This window comes from Lepus europaeus, chromosome 11 (assembly GCF_033115175.1).
Source record: "Lepus europaeus isolate LE1 chromosome 11, mLepTim1.pri, whole genome shotgun sequence".
Taxonomy (NCBI): domain Eukaryota; kingdom Metazoa; phylum Chordata; class Mammalia; order Lagomorpha; family Leporidae; genus Lepus; species Lepus europaeus.
Window position 1 is genome coordinate 69,842,675 of NC_084837.1, and position 14,041 is coordinate 69,856,715.

Below are 14,041 nucleotides of genomic sequence, written 5' to 3' on the forward strand. Positions count from 1 at the left end.
CCCATTAAATCCCTCCAAATACTTCTGTTTCTTGGTTAGCAGGAGTTACTGTAGCCTTCTTTAAGAACCAATAATATTTAAGCGTCACTATTAAAACTTGTTTGCTTTCCCATAATCTCCCTGTGCCCAGTTTGTACAAGAAAATGAAAAAAGGGTTAGTGAGTGGATAAACCTTTTCAACTAGTAAGCACCAGGCATCCACTAGGTATTTATGACTATGTTAGGCATCATAGGAACTTCCAGGACATGAAAACAATGTAAATGTGTATGTTGGAACACTACAACTTAACAGCACTGCATCATACCTGCTATCAAGAAATAAAATCTAGCACAGAGAATTTTAAAATCAATCTCCCTGACATCCAGTCGGTCTTCAAAAACAAAAAACATTGCATTGGTATAGCAGGAATCCTTCTGGAATTCAGCAGTTGTCTGTCAGGGACTGTAACAGTCAAAGTGTCCAAGCTAATGCTTCCTCCACTAGGAAAATCAGGAACTCTGTTCTTTGAGTTGTAGTAGAGATTTACTGGCTATTAATAAAAGGTAAATGCAAGAATTAGGGATCTTGTGTTAGCTAATTACAGTTCTTTAAGTAGGAAACCAGAATACCAGGAAATAGTTTTTGATACCTAAGAGGTAATTTTAGAGGCAACTTTAGTTCTCTTGTGAATGCAAGCAAATGCACCTATATTAAAATCACCCAAAAATCTCTACATAGAAAACTGAAAGGCCCCAGACAAAATCTAACACATTCTGAATATTTTATAAAAAATTCCATATTGGAAAGTGAGTGAATAGGTACTACATTCTTTTCTAACTATCACACAGTGTTAGGCACTAATTATGCCAGTGAACTGAGGTGGCAAATGCCATCACTATTCATTAGTTTTATTTTGAAAACCCCCAAAGGTTACTTTCAAGGCAGTCTTATGCCTGCCAGTTGGAAGGAATCTACAAATGAAGATATTTATAATATTTTATATAGAAAGAAGTATCAGTCTTTTATGAAAAAACTGACAATGTTATACTCCAGTTTGGACAAGTCTACAAAACACAAATATGTAGAAGTCTTCATTTGATCGTTTTAATGTCTTTATTAGAAAATTAAGCAGATGCTGCCTAAAAGCTATTAACTCTAAAATGAATTTTGCTAACTGAAAAACACAAATCTCTCTTTAATTTATAGGTATGAAGGGACTTTACTCCTTTTGATATATGGATTGTATGTTTTGGTGCTATGTTTTGACAATAAAATTAACCAATATATAGTAAAGAAATGCAGTTCTTGCTGCACCTGTCTTGCTAAAGCTATGGAGGAGAGAACTGAACAGCAGCCACTGATGGGATGGGAAGAGGAAGGTCAACCATTCAGTCGTCGGCAATCAAGAACTGAAAGTGGAATTTTTCATGAAGATTCTGGCTATTCCCAGCTTTCCATAAGTCTACATGGTCTTAGTCAGGGTTCTGAAGGTAATAACTATATCCTATTATTAAGTCTATTCATTTGAAATGTTAAGAATCCCACATCAGTTGGGGGTGGGAGGGAGGATATGCTGGGAAGTATCACTATATTCCTAAAGTTGTACTTAGGAAATTTGTACTCATTAAATAAAAGGTTTCTTTGGGAGAAAAAAAAAAAAAAAAAAGAGAATCCCACTTCAATTCAGCAAGTACTGCTACTCACTACGATTTATTATGTAAAAGACACTGGGGATGCCGATATTAAAGAAAGAGCCTCTACCCTTAAGGTGCTTCTGGTATGGCAAGGGAAAAAAACTAAAATGTTAAGGTCTAAGTACTATAAAGAGATTCAGAAATAAAATATATCTATAGTTCATAAATGGGACAGATGGTATAAAACTTGATAAGGGGCCAGCGCCGAGGCTCAATAGGCTAATCCTCCGCTCACGGCGCCGGCACACCGGGTTCTAGTCCCAGTCGGGGCACCGATCCTGTCCCGGTTGCCCCTCTTCCAGGCCAGCTCTCTGCTGTGGCCAGGGAGTGCAGTGGAGGATGGCCCAAGTGCTTGGGCCCTGCACCCCACGGGAGACCAGAAGCACCTGGCTCCTGCCATCAGATCAGCGCGGTACGCCGGCCGCAGCGCGCCTACCGCGGCGGCCACTGGAGGGTGAACCACACTGTCCACTCTGCCTGTCAAAAAAAAAAAAAAAAAACTTGATAAGGATGATTTTACAGAAAAGAGAACAGGTAAGACTTTAACTATAAGATGTTAAACAGCTAGTGAAATCTTTATTATATAAGTGATGCAGAGCTAAGAGTATATTCTATGAATTGAAGCCCAGGAAACAACATAAGCCAAAGACTTGTTCATGTAGTAGCATAACTGGAGCACAGTAGAGTATCCATTACCCGAAATGCTTGGGATCAGAAATATTTGGGGATTTGGAAAGATTTGCATATACCTATTGTGGTATCTTATGGATAGGACGAAGTCTAAATAAAATGCATTTGTTTCATATATGTCGTATGCACAGAAGGCAATTCTATATAATAATTTTATTGTGCCTGTGTTTTGACTTTGACCCATCGCGTGAGGTCAGGTTGGAATTTTCCACTTGCGGTGTCCTGCCAGTACTCAGAAAGCTTCAGACGTGGCGGTATTTCTGATTTTGGATTAGGGATGCTCAACCTGTATGATTATAAATATTGTAAGGGAGCAGAGGAAAGCAGGAAGAGTTTTTAATGCTACTGTAATAAACTTGGAAGATTAGTGAGGAGGGAAATTAGGAGATTTGTACTTCAGAAATATTTCCTTGAAATGATGTTCACAGAAGCACTAAATTATTACAGCTGACAAGCTGACTAGATGTCTGGACAAAATGAAGACAGTGTGAATGAACTAGAACAGATGTGAGAAAACACAGAGAAAGAATCAAGACTTAGCAACTGAGGCACAATATTCAGCCAGAAAAAAGAGCAAATACAACCCCAGTGCTTTGATCTTGATTGAGAAGGTGGGAAAATAACAGAAAAACTGGGAATTTAGGCAAAGGGGCTGGTTTGAAGGAAAGAAGAAAACCAGTGAGATTTAGACATGTTTAAAGCAATTGCAAAATACTTATTTAAGTATGTTCCATAGAAAGTCAAATTCAGCTACAGCCAGAAATATAATTTTATATGTTCCTTTTTGATAAATGATCCTATAAAATAGATCCTAGCTTTAGTTATGTGCATTAGGAAGAGAAATTATTCTAATTCACTACTTAAAGCAATTTAATCATGACATTTTTCCATTGTTACACATCTTATAGCTTCTAGTTTTTCAGGTTTGAGGGGCAAGCATCTCTTAAGTTTTATAACAAGACACTCAAAAGAGCCAGTCTAAGTCTTGTATTACATTAAAAATATATGTAATATTACTTAATGGTGCACTGGTTGAGGCTTGGCAACCTTTTTTATAAAAAGTTTATTTTTACTGCAATTAGCTGTAGTGTGACTCATGTTATTTGTAAATGCAATACAAATTTCAAACAATTTTAAAGTGAACTCTCATTTTTGTCCAATATGTTGTTATACTGGTCTTCCACTAACTTAAAACAAACTGAATAAGACAACCAAGTTTTATAAACTGGATTATAGATGGTATCCTAGGTCTATTTTTTTAAGATTTTTTTCAAAAATCATTAAGTGTGAATTTAGTAAATAAAAAGAATCAAAGAAATAGGCCAAAAAAATCACAATAAGAATTTGCAAGGAATGTGCAACTTTATAAAAACATTGTGCTGTAATTATTTTATATTTTCTAAGTACGTATTGTCAGATACATAAAGCAGGCCGGAAGCATCATCAGTATTGGAAAGCGGAGGCAATTGGAGTAGTTGGGGCAGAAACCAGGTTAATTGCATAAGCACAAAGTTACTGAAACCAATCCATGGTGCAGAAAACCAAGAGATTTCAAATTGTCACTTCATAAACACAATAACATACTTAGTGAGTGGCCCAAGACAGTATGATGGATTGAAAGCCCCAAATCAAGAAATGCTGAGTGTTAAGTCTTACTGCCCTGGAGTTTCAATTAGCTTCTTTTTGCCAGCAATATCAGTAATGACGTATTCAAATGTTTTAAATAGCCTTTTAAAAACTTATACAGCTAATTTATTTCAATATAGCATCTAAATGGGCAGTTCTAACTTAATCGGCCATTTGAGAAAACTCAAAATTGTTTATTTTTTTCACAACAGATCCACCAAGTGTTTTCAGCATGCCTGAAGCAGACGTAAAAAGAATTTTTTGGGTATTATCACTTCCTATTATTACATTACTTTTTCTAACCACACCAGATTGTAGAAGAAAATTTTGGAGAAACTACTTTATGATAACCTTTCTCATGTCAGCATTATGGATATCTGCATTTACATATATACTGGTTTGGATGGTCACAATAACAGGTATGTATTTAAAATACAATAGTATAATTTAAAAATAAAACAATTTTATAAGAAAAAATTGCATGTGTTCTTAAAATAACATAGCTAGGGAGCAAATTTTTTCAGCAAGCCTAAAGATTAGGACTACTTACAAAAAGATTAAATATTAATATAACAAGAGTTTTCAGTTGCATATATCAGCTGTATTCTCACTATTATACAGACTAGGGTATAATTCAAGGGATCACCTTATAAATGGAATTAAATTCACAGGATGGCTTCCTTCATGCTAATATGAATAATTAAATCACATTGCATAGGAGTCCACAATAGATTCTTTATATTGAATTGTGAAAAATAGACAGGGAATCAGTGTTTTGGGAAAACAATGTGTGCTCATGTTTAACTGGTTGTACTCTATAGTATGATATGAGTGAAAAGGGTTTAAAATAAAGTTTCACTTTAGATTTCTACTATGTGCATGGCTAAAATTTAACTATACTGCCTGGCTATTATTCACTCTATTCCCCAACTGAAAAATCAAATATAGGCAAAAAAATCAGAAATTTCTCCCAAAAAGATTAAGCTACATTGACTTACATGAAATAAACAAACTATGGCTTGTGTGCCCAAATCACCTGGCCTATTTTTAATATTGAAGTTTTACTGCACACATAGGGCCACTTATTTACATATTATCTATGACTGCTTTCACACGGCATTGGCAGAGCTGAATAACTGCAAAAGAGGCTATAAAGGCTATTAAGCCTAAATAATTACTATCTGGTCCTTCACACACAAAAAAGAAATTTGCTAACCCTAGCTTTTCCCAAATTAAAACATAAGCATTTCAATAGTTTGCTACCAAAGAACACAATATCTTTTTCTTTTTGCATTTTTTTGGTGAGGAAGATGTTTTTGAAATCCCATTAGTTTGCATGTTAAATCTATCCTAACTTTAAGTCAGAACACATTTGATACCAGGAAAATATGAAGAGAGCAAAGTCAAGCAATAGATCACAGAACAGCCCCCAAGATGATAAGTATTAGTGTTATTTATGTCCATATGAACTCTAGCAAAGTAACAAAAATTAACAACCAATTCCAGTATCAACAGAGAAGCATGCAATAAGTAAGCTACATTCTAATTAAGTTCTTTTGACATTTTAAGAAAAATAAAGGAAAGAAAAATGGAAGGATTCTAAATCAAGTTACCAATTACAACATTAAAAGAGTAGTTACATGTCCTTTTATGGTTTTTTTTTTTTTTAACCTTCCTCTGGTTCTGTTTCCCATAATGAATACATTTCTGAAAAATGTTGAACAGACATCAAATTAAACAAAAGTATTAATAAATTGGGACCATATGTTAAAAAGGCTCAAATAGAAAACAAATAGGTCATGTTTTCCTCAAAGATTTATGGACTTTGCCAAAGAAACAGTAAATAAAGGTGTATTACTAAGGTAGGACTTTAAAAAAAATGTGTACATGTTAATACAATTATAGCTTTAAAAATACTAGAAATAATTTCCTTTAATTCTACTTAAATTTCACATGAGGAGATGACCTATGTCATTAGCATCTACTAAGCAACAGCCCTGAAAACAGCAAGTATAAATTCACTAAAGATACAAATAGGGGGACTTTTCGGGGGTAGAATTTTAGCTTTTAAATACTTGTCATTAAAAATCTGTGCTACCTGGGTTCCCCAAATTTCCAACCTGATTCAAATTATTTGGCTTAGCCTGAAACCTAACTGCTTACTTCATTTTTATTCAAGAAAAAAACATCTAAAATACCTGCAGAGTGTTAACTGGATCTTTAAGGTTCATAACTTATAAAATCTATGTTTATTGCAGGAGAAACACTAGAAATTCCAGACACAGTAATGGGCCTCACTTTATTAGCAGCAGGAACAAGCATACCAGACACAGTTGCAAGTGTGTTGGTTGCAAGAAAAGGTAAGATCTAGGACCCTCAGTCTGCAAAGCCCATTCTTCAAGCCTGACTGAAATACACTATGTAAAGGTAGCTTTCAAAATATTTCTCCCTCAGTAACATACTTTGAATGAAAAAAAAAAAGTAGCTGAAGTATACTATTTAATAGCAGGTTAATTTCACTCGTTCTAATCCCCCAAGAAGTCATCTGAAACATGTATTAAATAACTAACCATGGTAAATTAGAATGAAAAGCAATGAGTAAGCTACATACTTATGAAAAAAAAAATGGTTTAATAAATAATTATTAAATAAATGTTAAGACTTTAAATACTAACCCAAGAAGAATTTTAAATTACAAATTAAGACTTTTGCTCTAATAACAACTTTCCAAAAGCAATCAACAACAAAGAGCATCCAGTGTTCTTTTCTTATGAAGATTATTAATAAAATACAGCATTGGTATGCACATTTTGACAACATGCTTCTTTTGCAGGTCAAGGAGATATGGCTATGTCTAACATCGTGGGATCCAATGTGTTTGATATGCTATGCCTAGGTGTTCCATGGTTTATTAAAACTGTGTTTATAAATCCATTAACTCCTGTTGAGGTGAACAGCAGAGGACTAACTTACATAACCATCTCTCTCAACATTTCAATTATTTTTCTTTTTTTAGCAATTCACTTCAATGGGTGGAAACTAGATAGGAAATTAGGAGTTGTCTGCCTAGTATTATACTTGGGGCTTGCTATATTGTCAGTTCTACATGAACTTGGAATTATTGGAAACAATAAAATAAGGGGCTGTGGAGGTTGATATTATTAATAGTGTTATGCGGAAAATGTAAATGGTTCCAAAGAACAGAGAATGAAAAATTCATTTCTTCATTTAAGTCAAATAAAAAGCATCATGAACTTTAGAATCTAAACCTTACTTACAGTAATTCTTTTTCCACCAAAGAAAAGCAATTTAAAACCAACAAAAATCACATCCTAATTTTGTCTGAGCCCTTTCATTTCATGGACAATTACATATTATAAAGCAGAAATTTTGAAACAACCGTCTACACGTTACCTTACAATAAGTTGGTAAAATTCGGAGAAACTAGAACAAATAAATCCCACTATGTAGTACTTGAAACAATAACAAGAAGATGACTTATTTCATTAAAAACAGTGTAACCATTCATTTAAACTGAATGACCAGACTTGCTGTCCTTTAAAAACCCAAACTGGAGATTAACAAAAATCACAGTATTTTTTAACATTATCTTGTTAAAAGCTGGTGGGAATTTAAAGTTCATTTTTACAGCTTTTGTAAGCATACAGTATTACTTAAAAAATGACTTTTACTAGAAGATTCGGCAAAACAGATGCAGGAATGTTCCAGCCCTCGTTTGAAATTATGCATTACGATCCAAGCGAACATCAATTTCTCTGCCGCTGATTTTGATTCCATTCATTATTCTGCAGGCTTTTTCAGCCGATTCTGGGGAGTCAAATCTGACCGTCCCACAGCCTTTTGACTTTCCATTTTCCATTTTTATTTCTGCAAACATTACATGACCTGTAAAATAAAAGTGACAGAATTCCTAGTTTAAAGGGAGACCATTCCACTGTACAGATTTGAAGTTCCTCACAGCTAATGAAGTGGTAATTTATTTAAAAACATGAACCTTAATGATTTAAAAATCAAATAACCATCATTGTCATCATTTCACATTCTAATAGAATCCATATAAAGTAATGTATACACACATATTAGAATATACAAAATCAGAACTTAGATAAATTTGCCAAATATTTAATATATTTTATTTATATTTCATTCATAATTTCTGAAGAAAGTTTATAGTAACAATGCAAGCTGGCACAAATGCCACCAACTCACCATGCCCCATAACATTGTAGGCATACAATCAAAATTATTTTTAGATCATGGCCTGATCTATCTAATCTGTTTTTTTTTTGACAGGCAGAGTGGAAAGTGAGAGAGAGGGACAGAGAGAAAGGTCTTCCTTTTGCCGTTGGTTCACCCTCCAATGGCCGCCGCGGTAGGCGCGCTGCAGCCGGCGCACCGCGCTGATCCGATGGCAGAAGCCAGGTGCTTCTCCTGGTCTCCCATGGGGTGCAGGACCCAAGGACTTGGGCCATCCTCCACTGCACTCCCTGGCCACAGCAGAGAGCTGGCCTGGAAGAGGGGCAACCGGGACAGAATCCGGCGCCCTGACCGGGACTAGAACCCGGTGTGCCGGCGCCGCAAGGCGGAGGATTAGCCTAGTGAGCCGCGGCGCCAGCCCCTAATCTGTTTTCTTTCCCTTTTATCCTCATTTCATTTCTCTGTCCCCTGCAAATAAGAGCAACTTCCCAGGAATTTAATTTTTACCAGATCATAAAGGACCCCAATAGTTTTGCTTTTCAACCACAGTGCCAAAGTCATCTATTGAATATCACCATTTGAACTCAAATTCTAAAAATGGCACCAAATAATGTATGGGTTATTATGGAAGAGACAGCATAGATTTAAAATCAATAAAAGTAAAAACAGTAATGGTGGCCAGCTGCACGGCTCACTTGGCCAATGCTCTGCCTGCGGTGTCGGCACCCTGGGTTCTAGTCCCGGTCAGGGCGCCGGATTCTGTCCCAGTTGCTCCTCTTCCATTCCAGGTCTCTGCTGTGGCCCAGGAAGGCAGTGGAGGACGGCCCAAGTGCTTGGGCCCCTGCACCTTCATGGGAGACCAGGAGGAAGCACCTGGCTCCTGGCTTCGGATCGGTGCAGCGCCGGCCGTAGCGACCATTTGGGGGGTGAACCAACCGAAGGAAGACCTCTCTCTCTCTCTGTCTCTCTCTCCCACTGTCTAACTCTGCCTGTCCAAAAAAAACAAAAAACAAAAAATAAACAGTAATGGTAATAGCATAAAGAACCTTAAAGAAGCTTTAACCATTTCTTATATGACTATTACCATTGCTAACCCTAGAGACTGGTATTTGAAGCAAATCAATATCATGTATCAAAATTAAAAGTGGACAAAAAAAATCCATCATCTAAATCAGAGCATTCTGGAGAGTAAAAGATGAATTAGTAATTGCAGATAAATAACAGCTGAGACTATATTCAGGCAAATGGAGTGCATGATCTTCCGATAAAAACAGGTCCTAATTTAGCATGTGACTACTTACCACAGCATTTCACTCCCACCTACATGTACATGTCAAAACAAAGTAAGCTGGAGGACATCTATCTAACAGTATAGTTGCCAGATCAGTATGGGCTAATTTTAGTCTGGCAACCAAATCAGACAGCCAGACATATTTACTTCTATAAAGGAAGAAGGGGAAAGGTAAAAGAGGGCCTGTCAAAAAATTACATAAGCCCTTTCAGAAGATACATTTTTAATCTCACTGCATATTTAAGAATTTTTTTGTTAAAATCTTGATCTGAATGATTTTTTTTATTAGCAACATCCTGACCATTTTTCTACTTTTGTTTTTTCATGCACCACCCTATTGTATTTTTTAAATCAACTGGTAGGACCAGCATTGTGGCATACAAGGTAAACTGCCACCTGCAGCGCCAGCATCCCATATAGGCACCGGTTGGAGTCCAGGCAGTTCCACTTCTGATCCAGCTCCCTGCTAATATGCCTGGGAAAGCAGCAAAAAATGGCCCAAGTGTTTGGGCCCCTACACCCATGTGGGAGACATGGAAGAAGCTCTGGGCTCCTGGCTTTGGCCTGACCCAGCCCCAGCCACTATAGCTATTTGGACAGTAACCCAGAAGATAGAAGATCTCTATTTTCTCTCTCTCTCTCTAACTGTGCTTTCAAATACATAAATCTTAAAACAAAAACCAATTTGTAGTCAATTGCTCACCTATTCAACGTTAATTAAACTAAGATAATAAATGCCATAATGAGCCAAACCATAATCTTGCAAGCCAGGATAGGCAGTCCTTAAATGTGTTTTGAAAATTATAAAACAGACTAATCCTCAGATAAATTACATTATAATAAAGTAGATCCAAACAGCAATAAACACAAATGGCAAAAATGAAAAAAAATAAAAAAGAAAGAAACACAGCAATCACACTAAAATAATAAACATCACTAAAGTGACACTGGAAAAATATTTTTAAAAAAAACTCTAAATATACAGGCAGTACAATTTCCAGGGTTCTCTATAGCATGCATGCTGGTACCTGAAAAAAAGCAAGCTTAATTAAAAAAGCAAACCTTGGTAAACAGCAGCACTTGATAGTGCTTTTGAAAGGGACTATGGAGAATTTTCAAGGGCTTTCATGTTAAAGATTTGTCCTTAGTATAATTTTACCTACCAACTTATGGTTTTCCTTGATGTAATTATCATATAATAAGTTTATTAGAAAATATAAGGTTCATCCAAGAAAGAAATCTCCAAAACTTCAAAGGAAAATGTTTCAATATACTATGTCTTGCAGATTTTGTCTTTTAATCTTTCAAAACAAATTTCTCTCCTTTTTTCCTCTCTTAAATTGTCTCCCTTAGTTTAGGAATCACAACACAGAGCTCCAAATTCTTGCTCTCATAATGATCTCAAGGCTTTTCAGCTGACAAGATCACTGTAAGATACTCCAAATATCGAACCGTTTGGACAATCAGGCTATACAGAGAACGCTCTGCAGATACTGTTTCATGCTTAGATTGTCAAAAAAAATCCCAGTAGGATGGAACCAGAAAGAGTTGTAAGTTTTCTAGGTTTTTTCCTAATAAAAATACATAATTCAGAAGGGACAAAAGCTGACATCAAATAATTGATTAAAATCACACATGCCTGACTTTGTACATGCTCTGAGGACTTCCTCAACTGAAATCTTCTGGAGAGGACTCAATCTTGTGTCACATGATTCCAAGAAAACAAAAATAGAACTGCTGTTTTCAGAAAAATATGACTTTTCAGTATGTCATGAGAAATCATTTTCATAGAATAGTCAAACATATGATTGCTATACACCTGTATACTAGTAATAAAATTACTTATAGTGCAATAAAAAGTTAAATATTTCTACTGTACTCAATCAAGCCTATTACTATCTTATGCACTATATACTGGGAAATGCAGATGTAAAAACATGTAAAAATAGACCTGGGAACCAGCGCTGTGGCATAGTAGGTTAAGCCTCCACCTGCAGCACTGGCATCCCATATAAGCACTGGTTTGTGTTCCGGCTGCTCCTCTTCTGATCCAATTCTCTGCTTATGGCCTGGGAAAGCAGTGGAAGATGTCCCAAGTGCTTGGGTCCCTGCACACACATGAGGGACCCAGAAGAAGCTCCTGGCTCCTGGCTTTGGATGGGCTCAGCTCCAGCTGTTGTGACCATTGGAGGAGTGAACCAGCGGATGGAAGACCTTTCTCTCTCTCTCCCTCTCACTGTTTGTAACTCTACCTCTCAAATAAACAAGATCTCTTAAAAAAAAAAAAAAAGACCAAATTAAAAGTATTTATCACTAAATAAACGATTCCATAAAATCTGCTAAGTGATGCTTTAACATATCCATGGGAGAAAAAAGCAAACTCACTCTACTTTAAGAAAGCATAATTATGACATAAGGGACGAAAAACAAAGTTTTATTTTTATAAACAATAAGTGATTCAATCAATGAATTTTATTCATAAATTATTTTTACTATTAAGTTATTTGAGTTAAATTCCACTAATCATGCTTGAAGTAGCAAGTGCTTTAATAAATAAAATCTACCGCAAACGTCCATTCTGTGCAGTTAACATACTAAGTTTCCCTTCCTTGAATTTTAAATTAGATCTAATAATGATGTAGAAATATTACATAGTGGAAATTCGTGGACTAAATTTCTATTTGTTTACCTGGTTTCTAGCAGGAAGAAATGAGAATAGTCTTTCTTTCCACTGCTGTTCTAAGGTGTTCTAGCTTGCATCTTACTCAGCCAGAGGCCGGAATATGGCTGAGGTACGTAGAAACATGGGAGCGAGTTTGAAAGACTATGTCTATTTGACCCCACCATTAACACATGCTGAACAAATGTGGGTTCCACCTCAATATAAGTCAGTAAATTTATTTATACTCAGCCTTCTTGAAAATGCATGTCACTGGGAAATTACATAAGGTGGGATAAAAACATTTATTTTACTGTAAAAATGATGTGTCTTACCAGCCTGGGGTCAAAACACAACCTTGTGGGGTTTACTCTATTTAGAACAAAGAACTGGAAAATACTTATTTTTCATCTTGCTATATCTGGGGATATCTGAAAACATTTTTTTCCTGAATAATAAAGACTGAGAAAATATTGTATTGAGAGTACTATAATCCATAACGTAACATTTTCTCGGCCTTTCTCATTGCTTCATCAAGGACAGTTAATCACTGGAGACATTTTCTAAGCAAGGAGGCTTACCAGTGGGGTTATTTACAGGCAGATACTGTTTAAGGGAAATGCATGGAGTACCAACAGACTCTTAACTAACAGAATATAGTTACTCATCTTGGGTTTGGGGGCTGGGGTGGCGATTGTCTCGTACTGCCAAAGAGCTCATTAGTGGCTTGTGGCAAGTTAAAAAAAAAATCCCATTACTTCCTTTTTTCTTTTTGACAGGCAGAGTTAGACAGTGAGAGAGAGAGTGTCAGAGAGAAAGGTCTTCCTTCCATTGATTCACCTCCCAAATGGCCGCCACAGCCGGAGCTACGCCGATCCGAAGCCAGGAGCCAGGTGCTTCCTCCTGGTCTCCCACGCGGGTGCAGGGCCCAAGCACCTGGGCCATCCTCCACTGCCTTCCCGGGGCACAGCAGAGAGCTGGACTAGAAGAGGAGCAACCGGGACTAGAACCAGTGCCCTAACCGGGACTAGAACCCAGAGTGCCGGCGCCGCAGGCAAAGGATTAGCCCAGTGAGTCACGGCGCTGGCCGTCCTTTTTCTTTTAAAATCCTAAGACTGGGGGCCAGTGCTGTGGCACAGAGGGCTAAAGCCCTGGCCTGAAGCACCGGTATCCCACATGGGCGCCAATTCTAGTCCTGGCTGCTCCTCTTCCGATCCAGCTGTCTGCTATGGCCTAGGAAAGCAGTAGAAGATGGCCCAAGTCCTTGGGTCCCTACACCCACATGGGAGACCCAGAAGATGATTCTGGCTTCTGGCTTCGGATCAGCACAGCTCTGGCCGTTGCAGCCATCTGGGGAGTGAACCAGCAGATGGAAGACCTCTCTCTCTCTCTGTTTCTACCTCTCTCTGTAATTCTGTCTCAAATAAATTAAAAAAAAAAATCTTGAAAAAAAATCAAATAAAATCCTAAGACTGATAAATTAACCCATTAATGAAGTGATATGGTGGGAAAATGGCTGGTTCAGTTCATGCCAGCCAGGTAATTTCCACAGCTGTGTACATTTACCGACACTCTTTCTCACTTGGTGTATATCACTAAGCACCTAATACGTGGTGCATAGGATTCATGGCTGACCATGAATGGATGCCCATCACTCATTCTGTAGCTCTGCCTACCCCTACAAAGGCTACTGATGCCTCAAAACAAGTTTTACTGTTTTGCTTTCTCTTAGTGGTAACTATTTACTAGCTGACTTGTTTTCAACTTTTTTTTTTTTTTATAAAAAAGAATACAAAGTTTCCCTTCCTTGAATTTTAGATTAGTGCAAAATAAAGGCTGACCAACAGAGTGCCAACACAACATTCTGGACAGAGTCACATTGG

General features: G+C 36.9%; 2 protein-coding genes across 2 annotated transcripts in view; one reads left to right on the top strand and one right to left on the bottom strand.

The window, feature by feature from the left end:
* SLC24A5 (solute carrier family 24 member 5) overlaps positions 1 to 7,203 on the top strand; it is a 27,390-nt gene extending 20,187 nt beyond the window's left edge. The window contains exons 6-9 of the mRNA XM_062205857.1: positions 1,187 to 1,470; positions 4,203 to 4,409; positions 6,249 to 6,350; positions 6,824 to 7,203. Of these exons, the coding sequence (XP_062061841.1) occupies positions 1,187 to 1,470; positions 4,203 to 4,409; positions 6,249 to 6,350; positions 6,824 to 7,146 (916 nt within the window). The 3' untranslated portion in view covers positions 7,147 to 7,203. The remainder of the gene's footprint in view (positions 1 to 1,186; positions 1,471 to 4,202; positions 4,410 to 6,248; positions 6,351 to 6,823) is intronic.
* MYEF2 (myelin expression factor 2) overlaps positions 818 to 14,041 on the bottom strand; it is a 46,210-nt gene continuing 32,986 nt past the window's right edge. Inside the window, exon 16 of the mRNA XM_062205861.1 lies at positions 818 to 7,896. Coding sequence (XP_062061845.1) covers positions 7,733 to 7,896 — 164 coding nt within the window. The 3' untranslated portion in view covers positions 818 to 7,732. The remainder of the gene's footprint in view (positions 7,897 to 14,041) is intronic.